The sequence below is a fragment of the Scyliorhinus torazame genome, chromosome 13, assembly GCF_047496885.1.
Source record: "Scyliorhinus torazame isolate Kashiwa2021f chromosome 13, sScyTor2.1, whole genome shotgun sequence".
In the NCBI taxonomy this organism is placed as follows: Eukaryota; Metazoa; Chordata; class Chondrichthyes; order Carcharhiniformes; family Scyliorhinidae; genus Scyliorhinus; species Scyliorhinus torazame.
The window spans coordinates 19,116,985-19,136,728 of record NC_092719.1 but is presented as its reverse complement, the minus strand read 5'-3'; the positions used below and the strand labels follow the sequence as shown (position 1 = coordinate 19,136,728).

Below are 19,744 nucleotides of genomic sequence, written 5' to 3'. Positions count from 1 at the left end.
AAAGGGACCCAGGCGGGGGCCTCCACGCTGGCAGGTGTGTGCCGGCCAGTGAACAGGAGTGAGGTGGGGGAGGGGCTGCGGCCATCGGAGCCTGGCAGAACAGGGTCCGAGTGGTCTAGCCGGGGTGGAAAGTTGGGGGGGAAGGAACTGAGGGTAGGGAGAGGAGTTTTACAAGAGGCAGTGGACGGGAGGAGCTGGAAACCTGGGGTGGTGGGGGGGGGGGAGAGCTGTGTAAGATTAAGGGTGACTACGGGTAATCCCTGATTTATTTTTGTCATTTGTTTATGTAAACATGCGGGTTGAGGGTTGGTGGGTAGATGGGATCGTTGTTGTTATTATGGGGACTGACATATCTTGCTGATTATTGTTTATTGTTGATGGATGTAAATGTGGGAGAAAATGTGAAAATGGAGGAGAACTAAAAAATTTTTAAAAAATAAATGAAAGACTTGGTGGGTAATCAGGGAAGCAGATCATTGGTGTACAAATAACTGAAAATGGCCTGTGCAAGGAATGGGTTGAATGCTAAATGACCTTTCCATGTTCTGTGCCATCTTTCCTAGCCTTTTAGCTTAATGACAATTACTTATGATTGAATGCATGCAACTGATGCCGATGAAGGAATTGTGCAACTGGTTTGCGTAACATAAAACATTTGTTTTTCAGGGCTCCCTGATAGCCAGCATGGTATTGGGAATTATCATTTTAAAGAAAAGGTCAGTTATTTGGTGCTGTGTCTGTTTTCGATTTATGTTTTGATCAAGTCAACATTAACCAATCGCTTCTCGGCCTTTTGGCTAACATCAAGTGTGATGTAGATTGAGCCTTTGGTTCAGATCTGGTGTGTCTCTCTTGTGGGGACCATGAATGGGATTCAATTTGAATTGGTTTTTGGAGCAGGCGAGGAGCTGGATTAGGGGTTCGCCCCTGACCCACACTCTGAGCCCTGGCTTTGTACCTCAGAAAAAGTAATTTAAAACATTTTTTTAAAGTCAACATTAACCACAAGATTGTAGGCAGGGGCAGGTGAATACTGAAGGTGATTGAAATGGGTAGGTGGCAAAGCAAAAGCTTCATGCAGTTAAATCGGAACAAAAAGGAAACAAGACTGTCAGCACAGTGCTCCGTTAAAGAAAACCAGGGAGGGAGAAAGGGCAGACACTAAAACATCTACTTCAGGTCCCCAGGACATCTCAAAGTATTATACAATCAATGAACTACACTTCTGAAGTGTAGTTTCTGATGTAATGTGAGGAATCATTGTATCCAAAGTTAGGGGGATAAATACCAGGACACCAGAGTTCCCCATAGCAGGAAACCTACAGTTCTTACCCATCTAGGTTATGTGTGACCCCAATCCCACACCAACATGTCCAACTCTTTCCTCTGAAGCCATTTGGTTGTATGCAACAGTTTTGTGCGTAACTGATTCAAGAAGGCTCACCATTTTCCCAAGAGCGAAAAGGAAATGGATAACCAACACTGGCCCTGCCAGAAATGCCCACGCCATGAGAATGAATTACTGAAATCTAAAGGTTGGACCTATCTATATAGCTCAGTGATCTGAGCTTTTCTGAGTGCCCAACGTCCACAGGTCTCGCTAGATTGACCGAGCCCCTTTAACTTGAGATTCCTAGTACTTGCGGAACAACAGAAGCTGCTAACCGCTAATGAGGTAGAGAAGCTGCGTCCAATCTGTGGGGAAAAACTAGAACCCATTTTCCACCTAGTGTCGCTGTCAGTAGTTTTCAACCTGCAAACTCATCCATCATTAAGCAGGATTCTATTTTTTTTTCCACCCTTCACAGATACGCAGTGGCAAAGTACATTTCGATTGCCCTGATCTCTTTGGGAATTTTTATCTGTACGTTCATGTCGGCAAAACAAGTGGTAAGACGGCAGTCTATCTATTGAAGCCTTTGCATGACAATTTATCTGGAATTCGCTGCTTGAAGGGGTGGTGCAAGCCGACTTAATACTGACTTGCAAAACATATTTGGGTACAGCATCAATCAGCTGCATTTAAATAGCACCTGCAACATAGGGAAAGAATCCCAAGTTCCTTCACAGGAGCATTGTCAACACATGAAAAGGAAAAATTTGAAGAATTATGGGAATTCCCTAGTGAGGGTCAAATTGGACAGCTGTTTAAAAGGATGATAGCAAACATGATGGGCTTAATGACCTTAGTGCTGTAAGATTCCATAATCCATAGGATCCCTGCAGTGCAGAAGGCGGCCTTTCGACCCATCGAGTCTGCACCCACCCTCTGAAAGAGCACCCTCCCCAAGCCCAACCCCACCTATCCCCGTAGCCCTGTGCATTGATCATGGCTAATCCACCTAACCTGCTCATCTTTGGACTGAGAGGAAACCCAGGCAGACATGGGGACAATGTGGCAACTCCACACAGTCACCCAAAGTCGCAATCAAACCTGGGTCTCTGGCGATGGTTAGCAGTGCTAACCATTGTGTTGCCATGTGTAGAAGATTTAATGCATTGCTGTGGATTTGACGTATAATTTACCAAAGGTGCTGGCTAGAGGGTTTACTCAAATTAAATGATGCCTCTTTACACCCACTTGACAAGGAGGTGTGTGTCCTGTCACTAATAGGATTGTAGAGGAGGTGAATGTGATACACTTAAGGATTTTTGAAATTGTACATGTTTGTTGCCCCGCACTTTGAACATCTGCAAAAAGTCTTTCTCTGGCACTCCAGGTGTCTTTCACTACTGTGCACTTGACTCTCAATCCTCGCTCAACAAGGTCATGCTGTTTGGTTATCGTATTAATGCTCTGCGCTAATGCCTGTTGTTTGGATAACTGTCTAATTTATCTTTCTTTCACATACACCCCACCTCTTTCCTGTATGAATAAGGATCCGTCATTTTGTTAATTCTAGGAATTTCTGTGTATGTGTGGTTGAAATTATAAGAGCCTTTGACCCAGGTTTAAAATATAACGCAACTAGTTTGCTATGTGTGAATTGTGTACATGTCTCTATTACATGAACAGCAAGGGCTTATCTGCAACTAGCAGACTTCCCCTGAAGATAAGAACTTCGAAACATAAAGAAGCAGGAGAGACCACTAACCCCCCCAGGCCACTCCTGAAGTTTGAAAGCTCCAACACATCCATCAATCATTTCTCTGATAACTATTTATTACATTCACCCTTGAACTTGCTGATGCTCTCTGCCCCTCACCTAGGCAGTTGTTTCATATATTTACTGCTGACTAATTAATCTAAAAGAACCTTTCTGTTCTGCAGTTTGTTCCACCAATCCCACACCCTTTTATAGAATTTGTGCTCTTGGAATGTAGAGTAGCAGAATAGGCAGCAATTGCAGCATGTTCCCTTCCTCAACCAATCCTTCCCAGTTTTTCCTTAGTGGCATCGGGCAGGGAACATAGCGGGTGACTCGTCCCTGCCCACCTGTTTACTGCTTCTGTTGACCCCTTTGTGTTCTAATTGTCAGGTGTGTAAGTGCATGTTCCAGCCGGGATCACTGGACAGCAGCGAAGACAGTGATCCCGGACTCATCCTGGATATCCTTCAGCTGCCGCCGCCTCACCGTGCCTTTTGTAAACCATGTGGCTGAGGCCAATTGCAGCATCACTTATTGACCCAAAGAGCTCAGCTAAATAAATGGGCTAGAGACCCTTCCCAGTTTGCACGGCCCGGAATTAGGCGGTACAAACGCTGAAGTGCAACACCATGGGCACAACATTCCTCTTGCACCTGACCCAAGTGGCCATTCATCACGTGTAAGATGATGATGTTGGCAGTTTACTGAACTGAAGGGCATTAGGGAGCTTTGTTGGCCCTACTTGGCGAGATGCTCCTCCGCATTATGATTCAGACTGTTTAGTATGACACTATTCAACTGCTGTTGTTACTGTTCGTTTTCTTTTCTGTTCCAGTCTTCACGTATAGGTACCTCTGACGATGACAGTTACTATGTATTTATACAGTGGCTGATGGGTAAGCTGATGCATTCGGTGCAATTTGATTTTAATGATACACATATAGATTAAGGGAGAGCTAGCTAAATACATGAGGGAGAAAGGGATTTAAGCATATACCAATTGGATTAGATGAAATAAGGTGGGAGAGTGCTCCCGTGAAGCATAAACACTAGCATGGGAACAGTTGGGTCGAATGGCCAATTTCTATGCAGTAAATTCTATTCAGGACCTATACAACGTATCCTGTAAATTGCTTGGCATTTGAGTTTGCCAAGAAACATGCTTTATGTCTGAGTACTTCCACACAGATACAAAAACTTGGGTTTGTCAAAAGAAACTCTTAATCTTGAGGCGAATTACCAATAATTCTCTTGCTCCATCCCACATACACAAAGACAAGCAGACTATCGGTCCAATGTATACTGTTCAATCTTTACCTGATTGCTCAATTACCTCCATTGCTTTCCAAATATAAATTGAGCTGATTTCAGCACAGTCAAATTGGGCTCCTCTCATTTCAATTAATTCGCTTCACTTCATCATTGGTCTTTGTTACATTTCTTCCAATTTCTTCATTTAATATTGTTGATTCCATCAATAACACCCATATTTGTACAACACCTTTAACATAGTATAATGTGCCTAATGCCCTTGTGAATTGCCTATTAGGTATAGCCAAGTCACTGAAGGAGATATTAGGACAGCTGGCAAAAACATTGGTCGAAGAGGAAGGTATTAAGAGCACCTTAAGGGGAGAGAGGTTTAGAGCTTGCAATCTAGCAGCTGAAGGCACGCTTCAACTCAAACACTCTGACATAGGATTCATTTTTTTATTTCTTGTTCTCCCCATATGTTCTTGTGCCAGGTAAAATTATTCCTTAAACAAGAAACTAAATATGTGCCTCAGCACTTCTGCCAGGGTACCTGAGACAGACGGGTGATGATTCCATGTGAGGACAGTGATTTTTTTAAAAAAAATATGTTTATTAAGAATTTTTGACAGAATTTTCAACCTTATGAACAACATCCCTCCCCCCCCCCCCCCCCCCCCCCGTAACAAAAAAGAAGAAAAAACTCGCATAGCAAGACATAAACATGGCAAATTAATATGATACAGAATTTTGTACATTGGATTCCTCCCGTACACATCAGTTTTCCAGATCGTTTATGTATTTTCTTGCTCAGATGCCCCCCCGAAGAACCCCACTTCCCTATCCCTCCCCCCCCCCCCCCCCCCCCGGGATTGCTGATGCTGTCGACTGAACTCCATCTAACGCTCGCGAGATGGTCTAGGAACGGTTGCCACCGCCTGGAGAACCCCTGCACAGACCCTCTCAAGGCAAACTTTATCCTTTCCAAATTAAGAAACCCTGCCATATCATTTATCCAGGCTTCCACACTGGGGGGCTTCGCATCCTTCCACACTAACAAGATCCTTCGCTGGGCTACCAGGGACGCAAAGGCCAGAAAGCCGGCCTCTCTCGCCTCTTACACTCCCGGCTCGTCCGCTACTCCAAATAGTGCTAGCCCCCAACTTGGCTTGACCTGGACTTTCACCACCTTAGATACTGTTCTCGCAACTCCCCTCCAGAACCCATCCAGTGCCGGGCATAACCAAAACATATGGACATGGTTCGCCGGGCTTCCTGAGCACCTCTCACATCTGTCCTCCACCCCAAAGAATCTACTCAGCCTCTCCCCCGTCATATGTGCTCTGTGAACAACCTTAAATTGTATCAGGCTAAGCCTGGCACACAAGGAAGAGGAATTAACCCTGCTTGGGGCATCAGCCCATTGACCCTCCTCAATCTCCTCCCCCAGCTCCTCTTCCCATTTACCCTTCAGCTCCTCTACCAGAGCCTCCCCCTCTTCTTTCATCTCCTGGTATATCACTGACACCTTGCCCTCTCCGACCCATACGCCCGAAACCACCCTGTCTTGAATCCCCTGTGCTGGGAGCAGCGGGAATTCCCTCACCTGCCGCCTCACAAACGCTCTCACTTGCATGTACTTGAAGGCATTTCCCGGGGGTAGTCCAAATTTCTCCTCCAGCACCCCTAAGCTCGCAAACGTCCCATCGAAGAACAGGTCCCCCATTCTTCTAATCCCTGCCCGATGCCAGCTCTGAACCCCCCCCCCGTCCATCCTTCCTGGGACAAACCGGTGGTTATCTCTGATCGGGGACCACACCGAGGCTCCCATCGCACCCCTGTGTCGTCTCCACTGCCCCCAGATCTTTAGCGTTGCTGCCACCACCGGACTCGTGGTGTACCTTGTCGGCGAGAGCGGCAATGGTGCCGTCACCAGCGCCCCCAGGCTCGTTCCTTTGCAAGACGCCATCTCCAGTCTCTTCCATGCCGCCCCCTCTCCCTCCATCACCCACTTACGGATCATCGCCACATTGGCTGCCCAATAGTAGCCACTCAGATTCGGCAACGCCAGCCGCCCTCTATCTCTGCTACGCTCCAGGAACCCCCTCCTTACCCTCGGGGTCTTACTCGCCCACATAAATCCCATAATGCTCCTGCTTACCCTCTTAAAGAAGGCCTTGGTAATCACAATTGGGAGGCATTGGAATACAAAAAGAAACCTCGGGAGGACCACCATTTTAATCGACTGTACCCTACCCGCTAGCGAGAGTGGCAACATGTCCCACCTTTTAAAGTCGTCCTCTATCTGTTCCACCAGCCGCGTCAAATTAAGTTTGTGCAGTGCCCCCCAGCTCCTAGCTACCTGGATCCCCAAGTATCGAAAGCTCCTTTCCGCCCTCCTCAGCGGTCGGTCGTCTATCCCTCTTCCCTGATCCCCCGGATGCACCACAAAGAGCTCGCTCTTTCCCACATTGAGCTTATAGCCCGAGAAGTCTCCAAACTCCCTTAGGGTCTGCATGACCTCAACCATCCCTCCACTGGATCTGCCACATACAGCAACAGGTCGTCTGCGTACAGCGATACTCGTCTCCCCCTCGGACCACCCCCCTCCATTTCCCCGACTCCCTTAACACCATGGCCAAAGGTTCAATTGCCAATGCAAACAGCAGGGGGGACAGGGGGCACCCCTGCCTCGTCCCTCGGTACAGCCGGAAATACTCCGACCTCCGCCGGTTCGTGACCACACTCGCCACCGGGGCTTTATACCGGAGCTTAACCCAACTAATAAACCCTCCCCCGAACCCAAACCTCTTCAGCACTTCCCAGAGATACTCCCACTCTACCCAGTACAAGGCCTTCTCCGCGAGGACAGTGATTATTGTTGAGCTTCTGACTTTAAGCAGTTTCAAGCCCTAGACTGCGAAAGTGTGACAAATGGGCTAGGATCGATGTGACGTGATAGCCCAGGTGTTGCAAGGGAAAAAAGGACTATAGAAGAGAGAGAAAGGCCACAAGTCTCTCTGAGGATGATAGGCAATCTACGTGGAACATGAGGTGGATGATTGCACCATATGCTGTAGAGACTGACGTCACAGGAGAACGATTTATTTTTAAAAGGGAAAATTGCTGATTGAGAAAGATCTGGACTGTCAGCAGAGACCACAGGAGAGAAGTGCAGAACGAGAACTTTTCTCTTTTGGCTGTATATTTTGGAAAGCCAGCAATTATGTAATTAAAAAGAATGTTTGAGTCACAACTTACAGATATATCTTACAATAGTGACAGCATATGTCCACATTATAATTGGAGGGGATGGAGTTGACCTTTGGGTGGATTAATGTCAGAGATGTGAGTTGTGATGAAGACACCAAATGAAGTGTTGGGCATATCCTTCTGGAAGATTACGCAGGATAGGCAGGGCTAAAGATACTTCGATAAGAACAAAAGCAAGAGTTTATGAAGCAGTGGTATCCCATATTATATGGACATGAGAATGATTGATGGGCAAAAGATATCAAAGACAAAAACTTAAGAGGAATAGTGTTGCGTACCCAGAATGTAAAGAAACAAGAATGGTGCAAAAAGAAACAAATGCTTATACAGAAGATCTAAGAAAGCTGATTTTGACCGCTTGGTACATTTCAAGAATGGTAGAAACAGGAATAGCTTTCATGGCCCGTCACACCAAGGTACATAGAACAAGAAGCCAAGGAATACCAAGGATAGAAAATGTCAAGAGTCACTTGTCCCAGAAAGGGATGCAGATGACAGGCTGGTACAGAATGGAATAAATTCATTCAGATATTGCACCACTGCTGAGCTGACGGATGGAATTTTCTTTTTACTCAATAGTTCAAATGAATTGGCCATGTTGGGTCTGAGTGCCCCTCCAAGAGCATGCTGAGAACTGACCTCTCAGTCTGGACCATCAAAAAGGTCAAAGCTGCCTGGTATAAGAGCGTGCTGGAAAATCTGGCAGCATCTGTAGAGAGAGATAGAGTTGGCGTCTAGAGTCTTCTATGACTTTGGAACCAAAAAGAGATAGAAATGTGATGGATTTTATGCTGTTGGAAAGGGGCTGTTGGGGAGCGGGTCGGGGACAATTAAAAAAGTTCAGGGATAGGTTAGAAGGCGCGAGAGACAAAAGATGTTTTGGAACAAAAGGCATGGGGAGTAGTAATGGCTGTCATGAAGAAATAGAGCATTGGTCCAAAGTAGGTGTTAGTAGACAGCTGTGTGTGAAAGCAAGACATGAAAACGAGATACAAACTGGCACTTGGCAAAAAAAGAAATGATATATGAAGAACAGTGCTCATGGTATGAAGTTGTTGAAATCAGTGTGGAGTCCAGTCCGACTAATTGGATTGAGTTTCACTGAAACAAAGCTGCCTGGGTCGGAGCACCGTGACATGGTAACAATATTGCATTGCTTCAATTTTGCTACTTTATTGTCTGTCAACCCTTATTTTTGAGGATCTTTTGAATATCTCAGTCGATTTGAGTTTGGGAATGCATATTTTTCACCCAATTAGGCAGGAGATCCAAACGTCTGAGAACAAACACTAACAGGTTCAAAAACCGCTTCTTCCCCACTGTTACCAGACTCCTGGATGACCCTGTTATGGACTGAGCTGATCTCTCCACACATCTTCTCTACTAAGTAGTACTACACTCTGTATGCTTCACATAGTGTCTGTGTAGTTACACTGTGTATTTATCGATGTTTTTTCATGTATGCAACGATCTGTCTGGACTGGAAGCAGAACAATATTTTTCATTTCATTGTACCTCTGTACATGTGACAATAAATCAAATCCAAACCCTGTGAGAGTACGTTATGGATTGGATCATAGCATCCCTAAAGTACAGAAGGAGGCCATTCGGCCCATCGAGTCTGCAACAACCCTCGGAAGGAGCTCTCCACCCAGGACCACCCTTTGCCCTATCCCCACCGAACCTTTTAAACACTATGGGGCATTTTATCATGACCAACCCACCTAACCTGCACATCTTTGTGGAGGAAATCCACGTAGAGACGGGGAGAACGTGCGTGCAAACTCTACACAGACAGTGACCGACGGATGGAATTGAATCCAGGTCCCTGGCGCTGTGAGGCAGTAGTGCTAGCCACTGTGCTGCCCCAAGATATGGTATAAAGGTTCTTCTACCTGTACCCAATCCCAATAAGGTACCTGAACCTTAATCTCAGAGGTGCACTCTATGTCACAGCCATTTCCATTTCTCATACCAACCATCCTTGTGACATTTTAATGAGGGGCGTGTCCTGACTGTTCATTGGAAGAATGCAATGCCTGTATACTGAATTAGATAGCTTTTGTAGGTCATAGGGTTGGGTATTTTTCTATACTGTTAGCTGCCCTTGACTGCAGCAATTGGGAGGTGTTGATTGGCCCAGTGTCCTACCATGTGCCAAGGTTCTTGATCTTCTCATAGGGGTACCAATGAAGTGTGCAAAATGGGTGAAGGCAAGACTGAGGCTACGATGCAGTCCATAAACACCAAGCCATCCAAAGATCTGCAGTCTGTGACCGAACAAGCACCAAGCCGCATTCACTGATCCACATTGGGTCCTTGTTAAACAAGCTCCGATTTTAAAGTTTTCATCTTTGTTTATCTCTATAAATTCCTCCACCCTCAGACATCTACACTCCTTCAATTCTGTTCTCTTGGGCACCCCTACTTTTACCCATGTCTTCAACTGCCAGGGCAATAAGCTCTGGAATTTCCTCCCTAAACCTCTCTTCCCTTCTTTAAGACACTCTTTAAAACCTATAGGTTTTGGCCAGCTGAGGACATATCTCCTCCTTTTGTGTGATAATGTCCCTTGCCTTTCTTTCTCTTCCTCCCCCCTCTCTCTCTCTCTTTCTCTCTCTCTCTCTCTCTTCCCCCACCCTCCCCTTCCCCTGCCGCCAAACCCCAGCAATGGCTTCAGGTAAGTGGAGAAAACAGTCAGATTGGGTTGGCAAAGAACAAAATCTAATGTACCTGCTTTAGAGAGCTTCAAAGATTGATAATCAACAGGCTGAGCTAATACAAAATAGTGGGAACGTGAGTTTGAACCTTTTATATGTGGCTCCCAACTGCATGTGCACCCATGAAGGCAAAAGCTTGGATATCCCATTGTAACCTGTACATGTTCACTAAATCAAAGATTGTCCAAGGTTTTATGATTTCAAAGACTTTTCTAACTGATATCCACTCGTGCATCTTAGGTTTCATCCACTGTTAGCTTGGTGCTCTACCCTCCAATTTGTCTCCTGTAGCAGGATTAATCTTCTCCTTTAACCACTAAAACATAATTGAAATCACTTGTCTTTTCTTTCTTGAGGTATTGCTATGCTGACCTTTGCACTCTTCATGTCAGCCAGAATGGGACTCTTTCAGGAGACGTTATATAAGCAGTATGGGAAACACGCCAAAGAAGCATTGTTTTATAATGTGAGTAATGATTTCCACACTAATGATGGCTTGCTCCTGATTTTGGTGAAGTATTGAGAAGATGCTCCTTCTGCAGTTAGTAAGGACTTCACGAGTTTGTAACTAACCAGGAAAAATGAAATCTTATTGGAACTGTGGGTGGTAAATGTGGTCAAACTTGAAGCCTATAACTGCAAACTTTTATAGTAATCAGATCCGATTCGTAATCTAATTAGTTTAAGAAGCAAAATGTAAGTTACCATTCTGATCGACCAAGTAAATGTTGTGATAGCCCTAGGCTCCTTGTTTAGCCAGTTATTTTAAGTTCAGTATTAACATATGCTCCAGAACACAAGACCAACCGGAATGCCATGTGTGGTGTGCATGTGTCTTTAACATGCATGCTCCATGTGTGGTATCCCTGAACCTATTGAGCCTGCCTCTCCAGAAGCTTGTAGTTTTAAACCCCACTCCAGAAGCTGGAGCACACAATCCGGACTGATGTTTTAGTGGAGGGCTGCACTGTCCCAAATGTTGGTTTTCAAATGAGAAGTTAAACCTTTCTGCTGAATGTAAAAGATCCGAAGTACTGTTTTGAAGAGAGCGCTGAGGTTTCTGCCTGGTGTATTTTGGCCAAACGTAACATCCACTGTTCAGTATCTCATTGTTCTTGCTGGGAGCTGGCTGTGCACCAACCGGCTGTCACAATTCCTCCATTACAGCAGGGACTAAGCTTTAAAAAATACTTAATTGGCTGTGAAGTAATTTGACACAATCCTGATGCTCCTGCGGAGACTTCCCTGTCATTGTATGTCTCTGAGCAGTTTGAGGCATTCCATCTTTTCAGTCCAACATGCCTTCCTCAAGCCAAGGTCACATGCATCTGCAAGAGAACACTGGATAAGCACACTCTCGGCGAAAGTCAACTTGTCACTCTCGGGCTGTCAATAAATATTCTTGTGCTGATTCAGATGCTCACTGTCTATTAATCTTCACTCAGCATTTCCTACCATTACCAGCCTTCCTCTTGTTTGCATTTGACATTTACAATCATGGAGTTCTCTTCAACCAATCCAGTGAGTACTGTTTTTTAAAAAATAAAATACTTTTAAAACTTTAATCTATTTTATAAGTTCAATTTCTCATGGTATGTAGACAGTGGTGTATATGAAGTTAAATGCTTATGGAAACAGTGAAGGAGGTGGTTTTGAGTGCAGTAAGTGTTATGGAGGTGTCCCCAGGTGCTACCAAGCAGAGGTCGATGAAAGTTGGACGTCAATCTGATCTGCGTCTGTGGCAAAGACACTGCAGGGAAATTGGGGCATTTTGTGTGAGCGGATGTTGAAGCAGAGAGGCACAGCAAAGTGGACAATGCTGCAACTTGGGAGTGAATTGCAGGCTGTATTCTAATTTAAGCGGATGAGTTGGTTTGTATAGAAAATAATTCTGGCTACCTGGGAGTGAATAACAGACTGACAACTCATCCAAGGGACCAGATGGTTGTTGATGAGAATAATTTTGGATACCCAGGAGTGAACTATAGACTGGAATCTAATTAAATGGGTTTGGGAAGTTTAAGTTTGGAGTTATGGAAATTGTGGAGTTACCAACTAGAATAGAATTGAGACTTCCGTTATAGTTACAGTTCAGAATACTTTCACAGTTCTGGTCCCTATATTACAAAAGAGATCTAGAAGCAGTGGCTTAGGTTCAAAAAGAAGATCACCAAGGAGAGACAGGTTGTGTTGAGGAAGCAGAGGGGCTGCAGAAGGACCTGGACAGGCCAGGCGAGTGGGCAAAGAAGAAGCAGATGGAATACAATGTAGAAAAGTGAGGTTGTGCACTTTGGTAGGAAGAATAGAGGCATTCACTATTTTCTAAATGGGAGATTGTTTCAGAACACGGAAGCACAAAGGGACTGGGAGTCCTAGTTCAGGATTCTCTCACGGTTAACAGTTGGTTCAGTTGGCAGTTAGGAAGGCAAATGCAATGTTTACATTCATGTCGGGAGGGCTAGAATACTAGAGCAGGGATGTACTGTTGAGGCTGAATAGAGCTCTGGTCAGACCCCTTTTTTGTGTATTGTGAGCAGTTTTGATCCCCATATCTAAGGAAGGCCTTGGAGAGTGTCCAGAGGAAGTTCGCAGGAATGATCCCCATAATGAAGGACTTGTCATATGAGGAGTGGTTGAGGGCTCTGAGTCTGTACTCGGTGGGGTTTAGAAGGATGGGGTGGGGGGAAATCTCATTGAAACTTACAGAATACTGAGAGGCCTAGATAGAGTGGACGTGGAGAGGATGTTTCCACTAGTAGGAGAAACTAGAACCCGAGGGCACAGCCTCAGAATGAAGGGATCATCTTTTAAAACAGATGAGGAGGAATTTCTTCAGCCAGAGGGTGGTGAATCTGTGGAACTTTTTGCGCAGAAGGCTGTGGAGGCCAAATTACTGAGTGTCTTTAAGACAGAGATAGATAGGTTCTTGATTAATAAGGGGATCAGGGGTTATGGGGAGAAGGCAGGAGAATGGGGATGAGAAAAATATCAGCCAAGATCGAATGACAGAGCAGACTCGATCGTCCGAATGGCCTAATTCTGCTCCAATGTCTTATGATGCCAGAACCAAGAAGGTACAACCATCAAGAAAGGCTAAACAGGCCGAATCGTTTGATTAGGGATAGTCAACACAGTTTTGTGAAGGGTAGGTCGTGCCACACAAACCTTATTGAGTTCTTTTAGAAGGTGACCAAACAGGTAGCCGAGGGTAAAGCAGTTGATGTGGTGTATATGGATTTCAGTAAAGCATTTGATAAGGTTCCCCACGGTAGGCTATTGCAGAAAATACGGAGGCATGGGATTGAGGGTGATTTAGCGGTTTGGATCAAAAATTGGCTAGCAGTAAGAAGACAGAGGGTGGTGGTTGATGGGAAATGTTCAGCCTGGAGTTCAGTTACTAGTGGTGTACCACAAGGATCTGTTTTGGGGCCACTGCTGTCTGTCATTTTTATAAATGACCTGGAGGAGGGCGTAGAAGGATGGGTGTGTAAATTTGCGGTTGACACTAAAGTCGGTGGAGTTGTGGACAGTGCGGAAGGATGTTGCAGGTTACAGAGGGACATAGATAAGCTGCAGAGCTGGGCTCAGAGGTGGCAAATGGAGTTTAATGCAGAAAAGTGTGAGGTGATTCATTTTGTAAGGAATAACAGGAAGACAGAGTACTGGGCTAATGGTAAGATTCTTGGTAGTGTGGATGAGCAGAGAGACATCGGTGACAATGTACATAGATCCCTGAAAGTTGCCACCCAGGTTGATAGGATTGTTAAGAAGGCGTACAGTTGTGTTAGTTTTTATTGGTAGAGGGATTGAGTTTTGGAGCCATGAGGTCATGTTGCAGCTGTACAAAACTCTGGTGTGGCCGCATTTGGAGTATTGCGTGCAATTCTGGTCGCCGCATTATAGGAAGGATGTGGAAGCATTGGAAAGGGTGCAGAGGAGATTTACCAGGGTGTTGCCTGGTATGGAGGGAAAATCTTATGAGGAAAGGCTGAGGGATTTGAGGCTGTTTTCGTTAGAGAGAAGAAGGTTAAGAGGTGACTTATAGAGGCATACGAGATGATCAGAGGATTAGATAGGGTGGACAGTGAGAGCCTTTTTCCTCGGATGGTGATGGCTAGCACGAGGGGACATAGCATTAAATTGAGGGGAGATAGATACAGGACAGATGTCAGAGGTAGGTTCTTTACTCCGAGAGTAGTAAGGGCGTGGAATGCCCTGCCTGCAATAGTAGTGGACTTGCCAACATTAAGGGCATTTAAATGATCATTGGATAAACATATGAATGATAATGGAATAGTGTCGATGGGCTTTAGAGTGGTTTCACAGGTCGGCGCAACATCGAGGGCCGAAGGGCCTGTACTGCGCTGTAATGTTCTGTTTTTCAGAAAAGGCTGAGGGGAGGTCTTTAAAATTATGACGGTGATTGATATAACAGACATAAAGGAGGTGGCATCATCTGGAATCAGAGCCCATATGCTGTAGATGTTGCCATACAAGTCGACCTTTGAAGCCTCAAAATCGCCCCAAAAACAGAAGTCAACTTGTGCACCAAGTATGAAATTGAAATGATGGTGTAGGTGGTCACCATTTTGAAATGTCACCTGCTTCTAACATAGTGCGTGGGTGTGTCTTCACAACAGAGCCCATAATCCCTTATGCCTGGTTATAAGGTACCAGTAAATAAAACATTGAGGGGTGAGAAATTGAGGCCGACTACGAATAGAAGAATAGTATGTCATGGCTGAGAAAGGTTTTTTTGGAGGGGGTCGGCGTATATGCAAAAACATGTTTTTTGAGGCCAGAAAAACACGATTGTCCAATACGTAATGTCGACTTGTATGTTGTGATTTACGGTACGTAAGATGGTCATTGATAAATCCAATAAGAATGTGGGAGAAACACTTTTTGTATCCAGAAAGTGTTGAGGATGTGGAATGCGTTCCTTCAAGGGTAGTTGAGTAGGATAACATAAATGCATTTAAATGGAAGCAAGATCAAGACCCGAGGAAGAGAAAATGTTATCTTGGTTGGGTGAGGTGAAGTATGGGTGGGAGGAGGTTCATTGAGCAGAAGCGGTATATATCTGTTGAGTTAAATAGTCTGTTTTTGTGCTGTATAATTCTGTGTGTTTTACACTATCACCGTGTATGTTTGTGTAATATTAAAAATTTGATGTCGGTGTGTGATCCTGTGTTTTGTTTTCATATTTTTTCCCACAGAACAGATGGATATTGCACTCCTAGGAATCGCTGTACCAATCATGTGGTTTTATCTGATGATGAATGTTCTAACTCAGTATCCTTTCCACTGCCAAGAATCCATTCTGATACCTCGGTGATTGTCTTCACAGGGGAGGTGTCTCCATCCCTGGGAGTTAAGTTTGGAGCTGCAGTTTCCTGGTACTAGGGATAGAACAAAAATTTCTGCCTGACATTAAATGAAGTGGAAAATTATATTAATCCGCTCCCATCTCTTGCACATTATACATAACACTTGCCTTACCTCTCCCGAATCTCTCTCTCTCTCTCTCTCTCCTTCATTCCTACCTGCCCCAAAGTAGTGAGCATATTTTCTGCAATGGCTTCTCCTTCCATATGGTATACTCTGTTATTCCAAGGTTATTCCTTGTGTTCCTCATTCACATGACACCTCTATCAAAAATCTGCAAGCATTGAATTAATTTCTGTCGTGTGCACTATGCTTGCGCTTACCTCTTGTCTTCATCCAAGAGCGTTGAGCATTATGTCTGAGATGAGCTGCAACATCCTCCAGCTAAAGGTTTGAATCTTCCCTGATACTCACCAGCAACTGAGTCTCCCATTCCATCCCCAACCCCCATTTAAACTGAATCCATCAGCCCCCACCATCCTCCTGTCTGGTCTTCGAAATATCCCCTCGTCTCTGTCCTTTAACACACTCAATTCATGTGATTTGCACAGATAAAACAATTGTGCCACTTCTGTGCCAGCTTAGTCTTCTGTTTGACCCTGAGCTATAAGTCTTATCTTTGAGACATTCCATCTCCACAATGTCATCCGCTTCCATCCCAATATTACCGAAACACATATCCTTATATTTTTACCCCCAAGTTTGTATCCTCTCAGAATCCACCATAGGGAAACTCCAAATCGACTAGACTTCCCTGCCAAATCCTTGTGGTAATTTTTTATACGTCACTTATACCTTCGCTGGAATATTGCATCCAATTTTGGACACCACACTTAAGGAATGGTGTCAAGGTCTTTGGAGAGGGTGTAATGGAGATTGACCAAAATGACGAGGATCTTCAATTATGCAGAAAGAGAGGAGAAACTATGTTGTTCTCAAAGCAAATGTGGTAAAGGAGAGATTTAATTGAGTGGTTTTGATAGACTAGGAGAAATTGTTTCCACTGCTAGAAGGGTCAGTGACCAGAGGGCAGGACACCAATTAAAGATGACTGGCATAGGAATCATGGGGAGATGGGAATTTTTGTTGCAGGCTTCCTGAAAAGAGGCTGGTAGCAGGTTCAATAGTCCCTTTCAAAAGGGAATTAGATAAATAGGAGAAATTTGCAGGAATAGAGGGAAAGATGCAATGGGGGCCCCTTATGTTATATGAGCTAAATTTTCAGCACAGCTGAGGTTGAGCCACACAGCTTCACTGAATATGATTTGCTTTTCAATAAATACTCCTGACTGCCAAATTAACTTCAAGAAATAGGTTATTCCCAAACAAACACCAGTTTGTAAGAAGGTGGAAGAATCTAGTTGTGTGGCATTGCAACAGTCCTTAACTGCTTGCCTCCTCAGATACGTTTGCATCCGTGGTGTTTTTATCCTCACAACAGAGTGCACGTCCCTGACAGTCACGCTCGTTGTGACACTTCGCAAATTTATCAGTCTCATCTTCTCCATTGTTTACTTCAAGAACCCTTTCACCTTCTGGCATTGGATCGGGACACTAGTGGTCTTTATCGGGACTCTTACTTATGCTGAAATTTGGAAAACTTTCATGCCACTGTTCCACAGGAAGAGAAAAGAGCAATAATCCTCTCCATAGCAGCGGAGCCAGGTTCGGGCATTCATCCTGAATGCTTTCCTTTTAGAAAGATCAGCGACTGTCGAGGAATAAATTTTAATTATTTCCTGTGAAAACTCTATTTTTGTAAATGTATAATTTGCCTCCTCCCTCATTTCCTTTCTGAACTTCTGATCTGATCATGTCTGTGTTTGATATGAAGTTGCTGCCATTGAAAAAGGACCCGAACCATGTGAAGGTTTCTTTTAAAATAATGCTTCTAAGTAACTTAGTGATGAGTTTGGAAATTTTGTGCTGTGCCTAGCTGCTTTTTGTAAAATACTGTAAAATGTTGTTTTGCAGTGCTGTTGCTTCCGACGCCACAGGAGCTGGGTCGAGAAAATAATGGCCAGAGGTTTGTTTCTGGCACAACCAGCACTGACCACCACGGTTTGAAGTATAATAGCACTGGCACCCTGTCCATATGCTAGAAACATGCAGAGTGGGCAAACTGTGAAGCTCGATCGGAACATAAGGATTTGGGAGCAGGAGTTGGCCATCTGGCCCATCGAGCCTGCTTCACCTGCTCCGTCATTCAATAAGATCACTGCTAATCTGGTTGTGATCTCAGCTCCACTCTGCCTCCTTGACTCCATTGTCTCAAAAATCTATCTTGCTTGCCATTGCACAGATTTAAAGACCCTGCCTCCACTACCTCCTGAGTTGAGAATTCCACACTGTTCCGAGAGAAAAACATTGTTCACATCTGTCTTTAAACGGTGCCTCCTAGTTTTAGTCTCGCCCACTAGTGGAAACATCTTCCTGGTATCCACTCCACCCAGTCCCCTCCGGATGTTTCATCTTTCGATAAAATCACCTTTCATTCTTCTAAACTCCAATGGATATGCCCAAACTTGTTCACCTTTACTTCATCAGATAAGCCATTCATCCCAAGAATGAGTCCAGTGAACCTTCTGAATTGCTTCTAAAGCAGTTACACGAACAGAAAATGAATGAAATTCACCAATATCCCAGAGGCCCATAGGCTGATCTGTTCTCGGTGAGAGAGAGAACTGACTGGTGGTGATTTAACATTAATGTCACCACACCTCAAACAAGGGGCAAGGTGGAGAAGGTGGGGCCTTCATGAATAACCTCAGCCAGTGCGGGAATTGTTGATCCCGAGCTGTTGCCGCCGATCCGCATAATGAAACCGCTTTCCAGCCAACTGGTAACCAATCCCTGCCCTGCTCCCCCCCCCCCCCCCCCCCCTGCTCCACAAGCAGTTATTTTTGGGGAGTCGGTGGTGTATTGGTAATATTACTGGGCTCGTAATCAAGAGACCCAGGGTAATGCTTTGGGAGCCTGTGTTTGAATTCCACCACGGCAAATGTTGACATCTGAATTTAATAATCTGGAATTTAAAGTCTAATGATGACCATGAAACCATTGTCGATTTTGTCGTTAAAACCCATCTGGTTCACTGATTTCCCTTTAGGGAAGGAAATCTGTCGTCCTTACCTGGTCTGGCCTACATGTGACTCCAGACCCACAGCGATGTGGTTGACTCTTAGCTGCCTTCTGAAATGGCCGAGCAAGCCACTCCGTTCAAGGGAATGGGCAATAAATGTTGGGCCAGCGACGGTCACATCCTGGGAAAGAATTTTTAAAAGCCTAGTGCGCCGACACAGTGTTGTCCCAGTGACTACAGCACTGGGGTGCATAGCTGGTGGAAGGCTGCTAACCTACATTGGGGGAGACTGCAGATGGCTATGCAGGATGCCCTCCAGCTGCCTTTGAGGGCCTGGCCTCAGACTGTACCAGCTCTGCATCAGTCTTTGCTGAAAGGTAACAATCGGGACCGTGGCAGAATGGCAGGAGCACATATACTGTCTTTGTGAGAGAGGACAACAGATTTGAGCTTCATGGAGATGCTGGAAATTCCCTGAAGTGGCATTTCAACAATCCTCATCATCTATTGGACAAACAGATTATTAATCTGCAGTGAGACCCTGCACACTCATTTGACCACTGATATCTGCAGCCATGGCACCAAGCTGGGCTTGCATGGCAACAAGAAAACTGCTGTCTTGTTTCAATTGGTGTACATATCTATTGGGTGGCTTCTGTCTGTGCTGTATTAGAAGCAGAGACATTGACCATCAGGTGTTACATCGTGTCTGCTTAGGTGAGTATTGTCTTGGAGTTGGCCACTATTTCCAGAGTGAAAAGAATGGACACCCAAGGTCTGTACGAAGCTCCGTGTCAATTTGAAACTGGACTCCTCCACACTCACTGATAGTGAAAGTAGGCTGTCTGCCATGCCTGCCAATACACAAAGCATTGTGCCAGTGCCATTTGCTGTTTCTGTCCCAACGCCCCATTGAAGTCCTTGTCTGAGACCTCTGCAGC

At 44.9% G+C, this 19,744-nt stretch overlaps 1 protein-coding gene across 1 annotated transcript in view; it reads left to right on the top strand.

The window, feature by feature from the left end:
* Positions 1 to 17,620, top strand: part of slc35b4 (solute carrier family 35 member B4) — a 50,095-nt gene extending 32,475 nt beyond the window's left edge. The window contains exons 4-10 of the mRNA XM_072471119.1: positions 667 to 716; positions 1,809 to 1,890; positions 3,925 to 3,985; positions 10,690 to 10,799; positions 11,779 to 11,854; positions 15,553 to 15,628; positions 17,125 to 17,620. Coding sequence (XP_072327220.1) covers positions 667 to 716; positions 1,809 to 1,890; positions 3,925 to 3,985; positions 10,690 to 10,799; positions 11,779 to 11,854; positions 15,553 to 15,628; positions 17,125 to 17,362 — 693 coding nt within the window. The 3' untranslated portion in view covers positions 17,363 to 17,620. The remainder of the gene's footprint in view (positions 1 to 666; positions 717 to 1,808; positions 1,891 to 3,924; positions 3,986 to 10,689; positions 10,800 to 11,778; positions 11,855 to 15,552; positions 15,629 to 17,124) is intronic.
* Positions 17,621 to 19,744: the final 2,124 nt, after the last annotated feature.